We start from the raw sequence: 13626 nt of genomic DNA, 5'->3' as shown, positions 1-13626 counted from the left end.
CGCCGGAAGATTTTTACCCTAGCAACACTCGGTGGGTTGGCTGGGTCGCCCCCTGGAGTGGCGCCGCTATGTCGGTGAATATATACCCCTGCCAACCCAACCGCCCTTCAGTTCCTTCTTACCTCCCATGTCGGTCGTTGGAACAGTGGAGCGCGGCTTAGCTGATCTCCACTTTCCTAGCTACTCGTAGTTCCTTATTAATAATTGTGTATATAGTTATAATCTCTATAGTTGTAGTTAGTTTTAGTTGTTTCTATAATATATTTAGTGTATATAGTAGCGAGGGGATCGGGGATTAGCCCCTTCCCCACACCTGGTACCGGGACTCATGCCTGGGTCACTGGGCTTCAAACCGTGCTTGGCCTGCCATAAGCCGATCCCAACGGGAGATCCCCACAACTCCTGCCTTAAGTGCTTTGGGGAATCCCATCTCTCAGAGAAGTGCCAGATCTGTAAGGCCTTTAAGCTGAGGACGAAGAAAGAGCGGGACTTTCGCCTCAAACAGCTCCTGATGGAGGCAGCTCTTAGTCCAGCGCCCTCGGCACCGAGCGCTGAACAGTCTGTATCAGGGAGAAGCGCTCTTTCGGCTCCGGATCGCCCCGGTACCTCTAAGGCCCCTCGGTACCGACCGTCGCCAGCACCGATGTCGGCTTGGCACTGTTCCCTTTCACCGCGGGTCAAGAAGCATCATAAGACTCCCACTGCTTCGGTGCCGCCTGCACCACAGTTGGAGCACCCGCCTAAGTCGGACTGCCCGGCAGTGACACCTGCCGCGGCACCGCCAGCTTCGGCACCGTCCAGTCCGGTGCCTGAAAGCTCCCCAGCGCGTGCTGTGGTTGAGCTCACTATCCTGTCCACAGCAATCAAGTCCCCCTTCTTCACAGCGAGGGACTTGATTGCAATGACGGAGTCTGCACTGCCTCAACCCCCGGCACCGCCAGTGCGGGTTATTCAGTCTATTGGCAAGCCTGCCCTGCTGAGGCCACCCTCTGTCGGCATTGCTGAGAGGCACCGATCGAGATCTCGGTCCCACCGGCGTTCTTGGTGCCGTCGCCAATCCGAGTCCTGACACCGTTCGCAGTCCCGACACCGCTCTCCATCACAGTACCGGTCGCACTCGCAGCACCGCTCAGTGTCCTGTTCGCCGGCCCGGCACTCCCGGTACCGATCCAGCTCCCAGCACGGTTCCCGGCACCACGCCTCTCGCAGTCGCTTCAGGCGACGAGCCTCGAGATCCCGGTCGACCTCCTGGCACCATTACGGTTACAGGTCCCAGTCTCTTTCACGGTACCATTATGGCGCCCAGTACCGCTCCCCGGTGCTGCACTGAGAGAGATCGTCTCGTACCTGGCCTCTTCTCTTCCTCCTCTCCAGATGAGGCGGTGGCAGGGACATCCTCCTCCAGCCTTCCCCCAGTTGACCTGAGGGCCCATCAGGATCTTCTGAGGCGGGTGGCCCAGAATATGAATCTTCAGGTGGAGGAGGTCCCGGAGATAGAAGACCCTGTGGTGGATATTTTATCAGCTGACACCCCCACAAGAGTAGCCTTGCCCTTTATTCGTACGATTCAGGTAAGCACTGATACCATCTAGCAATCTCCAGCCTCTACTCCGCGCACGGCCAGGGGAGTTGAGCGGAAGTACATAGTATCCTCGAAAGGGTACAAGTATTTGTACGTGCACCCTCCTCCCTGCTCCCTGGTTGTGCAATCGGTTAACGAGAGAGAGCGCCATGGCCAGCAAGCTCCTGCTCCAAAATCCAAGGAGGTTAGGCGCAAGGACTTATTGGGCTGCAAGGTTTACTCTGCTGGAGGCCTCCAACTCAGGGTGGCGAACCAGCAAGCCCTACTTAGGCGATACAACTACAACACCTGGACGGCGGTGGGCAAATTCACGGAGCTAGTTCCCCAAGACACCCGCCAGGAGTTTGCAGCCCTCTTGGAGGAAGGAAAGAAGGTTGCAAGAACCTCTCTCCAAGCCTCACTGGACGCAGCCGACTCAGCAGCCAGAACTCTGGCCTCAGGAGTGGCCATGAGAAGAATATCATGGCTTCAGGTGTCAGGCCTCCCACCTGAGTTACAACAGACTATACAAGACTTGCCTTTTGAGGGCCAAGGCCTATTTTCTGAAAGACTGACCCTTGGCTGCAGAGCCTAAAGGACAACAGGGTGATCATGCGCTCGCTGGGAATGCACACTCCAGTGACTCAGCGCAGGTCCTTGCATCCTCAGCTTCAGCGAGCTTACCACTCACCTAGGCCGCGACAGGACTTTGGCAGAAGACGAGGCCGGGGGAATCACAGAAGGCAGTCTGGACCCCAAAGGGATCAAAATCAGGGCCCCACCAAACCACCCATGGGACTCAAACCGAACTTTTGAAGGGACGCCTGAGGATGGCGTACCAGTTCTTTCCCAGGACCCTTTTCCACCTTTTTACAACTGCCTCTCCCATTTCCTCCCTGCGTGGGCCCAGCTCACATCAGATTGTTGGGTCCTATGCACGGTAGAATTGGGATACCACCTCCAATTTATTTTGTGCCCCCCCCACCGCCCATCCTCGTCCCTCTTCAGGGACCCCTCTCACGAGCAATTCCTCTTGCAAGAGGTAGAGACGCTCCTAACTATGGGAGCTATAGAGGAGATATCGAAAGACTTGAGGGGCAAGGGGTTTTATTTCCACTATTTCCTAATCCCCAAAGCAAAGGGAGGTCTGAGACCTATCCTAGACCTGTGAGGACTCAACAAATTCATGATAAAGTTGAAGTTCCGCATGGTATCCCTGGGGACCATCATCCCGTCCTTGGATCACAGAGACTGGTATGCTGCCCTCGATATGAAGGACGCGTATTTTCACATCGCTATTTACTCACCACACAGGCAGTACCTCCGTTTTGTGGTCAACCATCAACATTTTCAATTTACGGTCCCTCTGTTTTGGCCTTTCTGCAGCCCCACAACCATTCACAAAATGCATGGCTGTAGTCGCCGCCTCCCTCCGTCATCATCAAGTACACGTCTTCCCGTATCTCAACGATTGGCTTATTCGAGGGACCTCCGAGACACAAGTCACCCGTCATGTGGGCATCATCAAGGACCTATTCAGGCAATTAGGCCTGATGATCAATATAGAAAAATCCACTCTGGTTCCCACACAGAGAATAGACTTCACTGGGGCCATCCTGGACTCCACTCTAGCCAGAGCCTGCTTACCACAGCCCCGGTTTCAAGTGATGGTATCAATTATCCAAGGCCTGCAAAACTTCGACAACTTTGGGTGACACAAGTCTCGGCCTCCTAGGTCACATGGCGGCCAGCACATTCGTGACCAAACATGCCAGACTACGCCACCGTCCCCTTCAAACTTGGCTCAACTCGGTATACCAACCGAGCAGAGACAGCATAGACATGATCCTCACGATCCCCCCAAGCATCATAAACTCCCTGAACTGGTGGCTGTCGCCCACCCTGGTCTGCGCAGGGATGCCTTTCCACCTGCTGCAACCTTCAGTGGCCCTGACCACGGACGCGTCATCTCAGGGTTGGGGAGCCCACCTCGAGGATCTTCACGCTCAAGGCCTTTGGTCAGCTCAAGAACTGACCTTGCACATCAATGTATGGGAGCTGAGGGCAGTCCGCTTCGCGTGCCAGGTGTTTCAAGAGCATATACAAGGCTGTTGTGTCTCAGTGTTCACAGACAACACAACGGCCATGTTTTACATAAACAAGCAGGGCGAAGCACGTTCCTCCCCCCTTTGTCAGGAAGCCATCCAGCTCTGGGACTTTTGCATAGCCCACTCGATCAACCTGGTAGTATCTTTTCTCCCAGGGGTTCAGAACACTCTGGCGGATCACCTCAACAGATCCTTCCTGTCTCATGAGTGGTCGATGATTCGCCTGGACATTATCCATTCTGTTTTCCGGAAGTGGGGTTCTCCCCGCATAGACCTCTTTGCCTCCCACGAGAACAGGACATGCCATATGTTCTGCTTCTTCCAGGGTCACTCCCCGGGCTCCCTATCAGACGCGTTCCTGATACCATGGATGAGACATCTCCTTTATGCCTTTCCACCATTCCCGCTGGTCCACAGGGTCCTACTCAAGCTCCGCAGAGACAGAGCACACCTGATCTTGATTGCTCCAGCGTGGCCGAGGCAACACTGGTACACCATCTTGCTCAACCTCTCGCTGGCCAACCCAATCCCTCTACCTCTTTGGCCGGATCTTATAACTGACGACCACGGCAGACTTCACCACCCAGACCTGCAGTCTCTTCACCTTACAGCATGGTTGCTGCATGATTAAGCCAGTCTGAGCTACGCTGCTCTGCCTCGGTACAACAAGTACTCCTGGGTAGTAGGAAACCTTCCACTAGGTTAACGTACATAGCCAAGTGGAGACATTTCTCCTGCTGGTGCGAGCAGCGTAACGCTGTTCCTACCGAGACACCAGTTCCTACCATCTTGGACTACCTCTGGTCCCTAAAACAACAAGGCCTAACTGTTTCATCAATAAAGGTGCACTTGGCAGCCATCTCTGCCTTCCACCCAGGGGAGAACGGCCGCTCGGTCTTCTCTCACCCCATGGTTTTGAGGTTCCTCAAGGGCTTGGAATGTTTATACCTACAAGTCCGCCACCCTGCCCCAACCTGGGACCTCAACCTTGTTCTAGCCAAACTTATGGCTGCTCCGTTTGAGCCGCTGGCAACTTGCTTACTGCTGTATCTGTCCTGGAAGACAGCATTCGTCGTAGCCGTTACATCGGCAAGACGAGTGTCCGAACTTCGGATCTCACGGTCGACCCCCCATGTACAGTGTTTCACAAGGACAAGGTACAGCTGCGACCACATCTGGCCTTCCTCCCTAAAGTGGTATCGGCCTTCCATATCAACCAAGATATCTTCCTTCCGGTCGTCTTCCCGAAGCCACACTCTTCAGGCCAAGAGCAGCAACTGCACTTCCTAGATGTCCGTAGGGCTCTCGCTTTTTATGTTGAGCGAACAAAGCCCTTTCATAAAACACCCCAACTCTTCATTGCGGTAGGAGATCAAATGAAGGGCTTACTTGTCTCCTCCTAGAGAATTTCATCTTGGGTGACGTCATGCATCCGCACCTGCTATCACTTGGCTCATGTTCCAGTGAGCCACCTCACCACACATTCTACTAGGGCTCACGCTTCATCTGCCGCCTTCCTGGCTCATGTACCCATCCAGGAGATATTTCGTGCAGCTACCTGGTTCTCAGTCCACACCTTTGCATCACATTACACATTGGTACAACAGTCCAGAGATGACGTGGCATTTGGCTCAGCAGTTCTACATTCTGCGCCATCTCACTCCGACCTCACCGCCTAGGTAAGGCTTGGGAGTCACCTAATTGGAATCGATATGAGCAAGCACTCAAAGAAGAAAAGACGGTTACTCACCTTTGTAACTGTTGTTCTTCGAGATGTGTTGCTCATATCCATTCCAAACCTCCCCTCCTTCCCCACTGTCGGAGTAGCCGGCAAGAAGGAACTGAAGGGCGGTTGGGTCGGCAGGGATATATATTCACCGCCATAGCGGCGCCATTCTAGGAGGCGACCCAGCTGACCCACCAAGTGTTGCTAGGGTAAAAATCTTTTGGCGAACGTGCACGCAGCGCTCGCACACCTAATTGGAATGGATATGAGCAACACATCTCGAGAACAAAAGTTACAAAGGTGAGTAACCATCTTTTCCTACATATTCTTTTATAACACCAGCATTGCAATGCAAAATAAGGGTCTCACACTATGATTCACTTTGTGCCTCTCCAGTTGTTAGAGGTTGAGTTCTGTAGCTCAAAAATTATGAAAATCACCCCTTATGTTTCCCTGCCAAATACTGATTTCAGTCTGCAAAGGCAGGCACAGGTCAGTTATTGCTTTCTGTTTTCAACAGCAATTAAACTCAGTTTCCCTTCCTCAATATTTCAGGCCAAGCCATGATCTCTTTACTATTGTGCCAAGTGATGAGGCAGTAAATAGATAATTAAATATTTGTGGAATATGCCGTGCTTTTCAGTGAGTCTTACTAAGATCTTGTCTACATTTGGAAATTTACCAAAATAGCTATTCTGGAAAACTCCTTATTCTGTAATAAGAGTGTCCGCACAGGGGCTTATATCAAAATAACTGTTCTAGAATAACTATTTCTGTACATTTCCAAGTGTAGACAAGCACTTAAAGGTATCCAGCCAGAGATCTGGAAACATCTGTGGGGTAGGTGAATATTCACCTGAATATTCCTTAGTGCATTAACATTTCCCTCGTATTTCATTTAAAAGAGATGCACACACTGGTACACAAATTGACAAAACCTTATTGGCATTGGTTCAAATACAGGTAGTAGCATTGTGTATTTATTTCTCTACGTGAATTTAATGACTGAAAATGAGCGCCTGATAAGCTGTGATGTGAACCAGGGATAATATGTACCGACATCATATGATTTTCCTCAGTGCATCTCAGTTCTAATATGCAACACATTTCTGCTCTTCCAGTCCTGGGCCTCTCTTGGCCAGAGGCTGCCAGTTGTGCCAAAAATGATTCTGTCATCCACATGGGAATAGGATGTAAAGCAAACTCATTTCCACTTGTGAGCCATTAGAGAATTTGATCTTGCGTTTTCACAAACGAAACGCCGACACATAGAACCTACTTATTCCACATTAGACTCACTACCTTCATTTTCAGTTTTTCCTTTTAAATTTGCCCTTATGTTTGAAATACTCAAGAGCTTTAAACAGTGCTGTGGGTATGAAGTTGGAATGCATGTGCCCGCACTTTGTATGTTATACAGTATATACCATTTAGAGACTGTTAGGATCATTTTGCAGCTGCTCAGTCTCCAAAATTTTTTAAGTGCCTTTTTGTTTTCAGTTATACATGATGCAACCATTAACTGGAGGTCAAGATAAATTAAAATCAAATAATGAAAACCATGCACAAAGTAAAACTAGACCCTTTGCATGTGAATTTACGTACATCTTTAGGGTACTTTGAGAAGATTGGTTGTGATGGAGGTAATAAATAATCCACCAGACACTGTTGTATTTATAGCATAGATGATGGCAAAGGCCTCAATCCTGCAAACAGTCATGCAGATGCTTAACTTCATGTCTGTAGTCACACTGAGTTCAAAGGGATTACTCCCTTCACTGGAACTTATCTAGATTATACTTCATGCTTTCAAGTTAAATAGTACATCATGTTTCCAGGATCAGGTCCTAAAATGTTAAGACTTTTAAAGAACCTCAGCTAACTTGTTATTACTGAATCTCCACTCAGCTAAACAATTTAAACTAATATTAAAATAAACTGCTTAGGAAAGTCATTTTATGTCACATGATCTAGGGTTTCAACCAAAGGCCTATATAGTCCACACATCTCTTTTAAACAGGCTCTTAATTTTATACACTGAATTTAGATAGAACTTTTTTAAAAATAAATTAACAGATGGAGGCTCTAAATCTTGAATCTTTGCAACTGTCCATCAAAAAGCTCCTTATTAAGATGTATATTTTCTGTAATTGACAAGATATATGCATCTGAATATTGGGATTACGAAATCAGAGGCCCAATCAATCATGCAATACAGAGGTTTTGCTTGGACAAAATAACATTAACATTTTTAAAAATCCTAAAAATAATACAGCTGGAAGGTGTTTGTGGTCCTTTCCTCATTCCAAGAAAGTTGAGGAACATAGTTTTTATAATATTTACCATTGTCTTCATGTTAGATTTAGCACTCGACAAATTAATTTAACTTTTTTCCTGACATACAGTACTGTGCCAGATATTAGAAATTTAAGACCTGTGAGGTAAATATTTCTCTTTCTAAATTTTCTTCCTCCCCACTTGAATCTTTACAATAATAAAACACTTCTTGGATTTACAAGATGTTAGTAGGCAAATACTACTTTGAACTCATGTAGAGTGGGATATCTTGAGAATTTTTTCAGCAGTACTAATCAAAACTTCATGTAAGGTATTTTTATTCTTATATAAATGTTATCTGAAAGAACAGATTTTATTGAATTTTTTTATTTGAACTTCATTAGTTCTGTGTAAACATTGTATTTAACTCTGATTTTAAATGCAACTTTTTGTACTGAAGAAACAAGATTTTAGTTGCACAATACAATATTACTGTAATTTAATTCCAATTTAGTGTTCTCTACTGTTTATAGCAGTAAATTGAATTTTGAGCTTCAGCAATTCTATATAATATAATTATGCTAATTAGGGTTTTTGTGTATATTCCTTCAAATTTATTTCACTGTTGTTCTAGCGTGTTAAATCTGGCAGAGACGGCAGTGCACGTAGCCGCAGAGAAGGGAGTGGTAGCGGGGGTAAGTACTTGGAATAACAACTTTGCTTAAGTGTCGGAGTTGTCAAAGTTCTAAAAGAAGAGTTTTTCTTAAAGTGTTGTAAACCCTTTTATATTTATACAAGTACATATTGAGTAATGCATAAATATTATTTTGCAAACTTCACTTACATTTTTTAGCTCCTTTGGTCTTAGTATGTGAATATTAATCTTTGCTCTGTAAAATCTCCACTAATACGGTAGCTTTTTTGTTTTGTTTTAGGGTTTATATAGCACATACAGGTCTCACAGTTTTCCTAAAAATAAATTTGAGGCCTGTTTATAAAATAGTTTAACTGAACACTCTTTGAATGTTACATTTTGGATGAACAACACTTATTTTAAAGAGTCATTGTCAAGTACCCTGAGAAAGGGGGAAAAAATAGCTATAAGAACGGGTTTGTAAAATGTTTCTGTGAATTGTTTTTAATTGGGGAGATTTTTGCAATGACTTGCAGACACTTCCTCACAATCCTAAAACTCGGAACTGGTTCTCTGGTCAACAATACTGGGACAAATTCAAATTTACAGTTCAGCATAACCACCTTGATTTAAAGATGTCAAGTGCAATAGATACAGATGCAACAGAAAATCAGCTTTTCAAAAATCTATCAGGGATAAGATGATTTTATAAACGAAGATGATCACTATAATGTGTAAGTGGCCCAAGAGAAATTTTGCATAGTGCCATAAATTAGGAAATACAGGGTTTTTTTCATAGATGCTATAAAAAAGACATTTTGGACTGATCACACACAAAAGTGAATGCCACTGTGCGTGTATGAATGGTCACATCACATTACCCATGAATCGCAGAGCCATGAGTGACTTATGCGGGTACCAAATACCAGAAAGCCTTCATACCACCTATCATACATTCTGTTTATTTTTCCTGTTACAGAAAACCAATGTGTGGAATGGTTCAGGAAGTTTGTTTTTTTTAATAAAAATTGGACTATTTTTCTTGTCCTTCCACCTGCAAAGCCAGATGTCTTAATTACCACTTATCCAACTGTACAAGGCTCATAAAAAGCCATGAAAACCACTAACATAACTCAGAATAGCTTTTCATTACTTAAATATTTTACATCTATTAAGTCTCCTATCTTGGGATCTTACGGGGCTAGAACGCAGTCCTGGGGTGCCTTAGGAAAGGGGTTATCTTTCTATTTTGCAGTGGTATGAAGCCCCCATTTTTAGCTCTGCAGTCCTACGAGATAGACTTTGAATTAATTATATAATTATACAGAAAAACCCCATCACTTGTCGGGGATTGTCGTTTTGGGCCTCAGGCTAAGATAATTTTAATTCCTCATATTGATAGGAGGGAGAGAAGAAAACATTTCTGAGACAGTTTTTTGAGTCTGCTCAGAGGTTTGAAATATTAGAATAAATCCTACAGAGATCAATTAGTGAGCAATGTGCAGGTCAAGCAGTCAAAAGTGCATGGTAAACAATACATAGTTCTGCAATTTATTGCATAGATATGACCACCACACGTGTATGTATGTGGATGTTTTAGTCAGCTTTATCACACACACCTGTACTGTCATCGAACATTTATTCACATTAATTACATCTGAAGTTATAGGAAACTGTTATACCTAGAAAACATATCATAATATCATTTCAGATTGCCTCTTTTTCTGATAACTGATTTTTGGGTTCTTGTCACCTGTATAAATCTTGGAGATTCATGATCCTTATGAATAGAGCCCTACCAAATTCATGGTTGTGAAAAACACATCATGGATCGTGAAATCTGCTCTTGACCATAAAATCTGCTCTCCCCTGTGAAATCTGGCTGTTGTAGGGGGCTCACAGTATTGCCACCCTTACTTCTTTGCTGCCTTCAGAGCTGGGTGGCTGGAGAATATAGAGTGGTGGCTGCTAACAGGCACCCAGTTCTGAAGGCAATGCTAACGCCAGCAGCAACACAGAAGTGAGGGTGGCATGGTATGCGGGGGCAGGGCCAGCCTTACGGGTGGGTGATGGCTTAGCTAGGAAGAGATGGAACTTCCTCTTTCCCTGCATGATCCACTCCTGGGGCAGGTCAGACACAGCTCCAGGAACGTCCCCTGGCTGCAGGAAACTCCACAGCTGCTGTCTAGGGGTCCAACTTCGAAGGCAGTGATGCTGCCAGCAGCAGCACAAAAGTAAGGGTGGCAATACTACATCCCCTCAACAGTATCCATGCAACCACCCCACACAACCCGCTTTTGCGTCAGGACCCCCATGGTTACAACACTGTTTTTTTAAAAATCCTATGATTGTGAAATTTACCAAAACAGCCTATGAATTTCGTAGGGACCTACCTGTGAACCCTAAGGAAGAAATTCACTTTAGTGGGCTGGGCCCAAACAAAGTCCTCTGCACCTATGGTCTGGTCACAAAGTAGTCAGGCAGGATGATTTGTGGACCACATGCTTGTTTAGGTAGAAATGGACGGCAGTGTTGAGGTCAGACCAAAGGATTCAGATTTGTGCAAAACAATGGCCCTGATATCCGTGTAAGTGTTGCAAAGGGGCCCTTTCCTCTTTCACAGCTACATTCTGTCATCCTGTGTACCCTTGTTAGTAAAAGAGTGGAACATTACCTGAGAGGGAAAGGGATGTTTGGTAGCTTAATAAATAAGGATGTAAATGCAAGAGAACAGCTAATAGGGGAAATAAGAAAGATCCTAGCTGAGATGAAGTTAAGACAGCATTAAAGACCCTGAGCTAGCATTTTGTCAATACTTCTCTTAAGGACAAAAAATATATGTGGAAAATGGAAAGAGAGTTGAACTCATTAAGAACTTCTACCACAAGCTTTAGTCATTCTAAGGCACTGAGTTTTTTCCACTCCACAGATTCAATGCCATAGACCACATGTAGAGAAATGCATGGACGCTTGGAACGCTATTGTAAGAGATCAAATCTCATAAGAGCAATGGGTCCAAGTTGAGCTGTAGCTGGGCACTCTTCCATATTGATTTCGATTTTTGTGCAAAATTCTGCAGTTGTTGTATTTAACTCCTGAGAGAGACTGAAAAGAATTTAGGCTTTGGAAACAAACTTTTGTAGGAAAAGGTTCTAAGGATGCTCATTTATGCAAATTTGGTGCAACTGACCAAAAATCAAACAGTTTTTGAAACAGCTCAACAAATAAGCAGTGTTACAAAGGAGGCTCTGTCCTGAGCCTAGAGGTATTTCTACTGGGGCTCCCAATTAAAAGTTGAGGCAAGATGTACTACTTAAACTTTTCAGAAGCAGTCAAAAGCACCACAGATTGATAACTGGGTATGCTAGCCCTGTGAAACACTATTGGTGAAGAAGTTGGCACACAAGAGGCAATAGACATAAGGACTGTATTGTAGTATAGCTCCCATTTACAAACTTGCAGTAAGATCCAGTGAGACCATAAGCCCTAAATAGTCATATTTTCTGTGCTTGGCGTAGCTTAGGGGTCGGCAACCTTTCAGACGTGGTGGGCCGAATCTTCATTTATTCACTCTAATTTAAGGTTTCGCGTGCCAGTAATACATTTTAACATTTTTAGAAGGTCTCTTTCTACAAGTCTATAATATATAACTGAACTCTTGTTGTATGTAAAGTAAACAAAGGTTTTAAAATGTTTAAGAAGCTTCATTTAAAATTAAATTAAAATGCAGAGGCCCCCGGACTGGTGGCCAGGGCCTGGGCAGTGTGAGTGCCACTGAAAATCAGCTCGTGTGCCGAAGGCGGCACCGGTGCCATAGGTTGCCTACCCCTGGCGTAGCTTAACAGGATTGCAAGTCTGTATTTCACAGTTTAAAAATTCTATATACACGATCTGCCTGAGGCACACAAATAACATAAATATGGGTTACTTTATTCAAGATTTTTGGATATGTGTATTGCTAAAAAAAAAAAAATTAAATTCACAAATTTGGGGATTCATTTTCTCAGTTTCCTTACAAAGACCAGTGGGGATCATTTTCCTGAACTTTTTTAGAGATTTGATGTCATTAGCTGATCCAGGAGAAATGTGGAATCCTGAACTCAGTTCTTGTCTACTGAGTAAAAGGGGATTGTTTTTACGTACTGTCTTTTATAATTTTTAACTTTACTCTCTTGCAGCCAAACATGCCTATGTTTCTTTGTTTATTAGTTTTCATAGACTTTTTCAAATGTTTTATCCGTATCTACTTACTTATTGTTAATGTTAAGATTCTGTCACAGGTATTTTTATTAAAATCAGGGATAGATCACAGGCAATAAACAAAAATTCACAGACGCCCGCAACCCATCCCTGACTTTTACTAAAATATCCTGTGGGGCAACAAACAGAGCACTTCTGGGGCTTGCAGCTGCTCCAGCCCCACTGCTGCTCCTGCGGCAAGGGCTGATTACTGCTGCTCTAGCCCGCTGACCCAACACCAGCCACTGCTCTGGCATGTCGTTCTGGGGCTGCTGCCCTGGGGCTGGCTGCCACCCTGGGGCTGAGAGTTGCTCCAGCTCTGCCCTAGAAGTCCCAGAGGTCCCGGAATCTGTGACAGAATTGTATGCTTACTTATAATTGAATCAATAATAGTACAAAGTTCCTTTGTTTTGGACAGTGACACTGAAAACACATGCAGAGGGGAGACTGCTGGGAGAATTAAGTGGGCTAGGTTTGCCCATAAAACTTAAAAATAAGTTACTACTTTTCAGAAATAAACTATACAGAAGATGCAGGAGAAACATTACAGCAGGGGTCGGCAACCTACGGCACGCATGCCGATTTTGAGCGGCATGCAGCTGCCTGCTGCGGTCCCAGTCCCCAGCCCCACTCAGCCCCCCCGCCTGCTGCTCTCCTCTGCGGGGGCAGGAGGCAGAAGCTTGGTTCTGTGGCAGCCAAGCTTCCCCCTCCCCCGCTTCTTCCCCCAGCGTGGTGCTTTCCTGCCTCGCCCCCTCTCGTTCCCTGCGCCAATCAATTGATGGCCCTAGCGAGGGGGAGAGGGAGGGGGAAGAGTGGCAGTGTGTACACAGCTCTGTAGAGGAGACAGAGAGAGGTAGGGACGGGGCCTTGGAGAAGGGAGTGGAACAAGACACATTCCTTCCAGCCCCCTGCCATGAGCCACGCAGGGCAGGGGGCTGGGAGCACCCCTACGAGCCGAGCACCCCAGCCCTCTGCCCTGACCCCCCCCCACACACACAGCATTCTGCCCTGCAGCCCCCATACCCTCAGCCCTCTTCCCTGATGCCCCACACACACTCAACCTTCTGCCCTGAACGGCCCC

At 45.8% G+C, this 13626-nt stretch overlaps 1 protein-coding gene across 3 annotated transcripts in view; it reads left to right on the top strand.

Annotated features, from left to right (window-relative positions):
• The window catches only part of IFT88 (intraflagellar transport 88), a 101220-nt gene that overhangs the window by 52113 nt on the left and 35481 nt on the right, over window positions 1–13626 (top strand). For 2 of the 3 annotated variants that reach the window (XM_032765721.2, XM_032765704.2), the window contains one exon: window positions 8307–8367. The exons of the other annotated variant lie outside the window; for it this stretch is intronic. In XM_032765721.2, coding sequence (XP_032621612.2) covers window positions 8307–8367 — 61 coding nt within the window. The remainder of the gene's footprint in view (window positions 1–8306; window positions 8368–13626) is intronic. 3 annotated transcript variants of the gene reach the window in all.

This window comes from Chelonoidis abingdonii, chromosome 1, assembly GCF_003597395.2.
Source record: "Chelonoidis abingdonii isolate Lonesome George chromosome 1, CheloAbing_2.0, whole genome shotgun sequence".
Lineage (NCBI taxonomy): Eukaryota > Metazoa > Chordata > Testudines > Testudinidae > Chelonoidis > Chelonoidis abingdonii.
The sequence above is the reverse complement of the archived record's forward strand: the minus strand, read 5'-3'. Positions and strand labels throughout refer to the sequence as shown.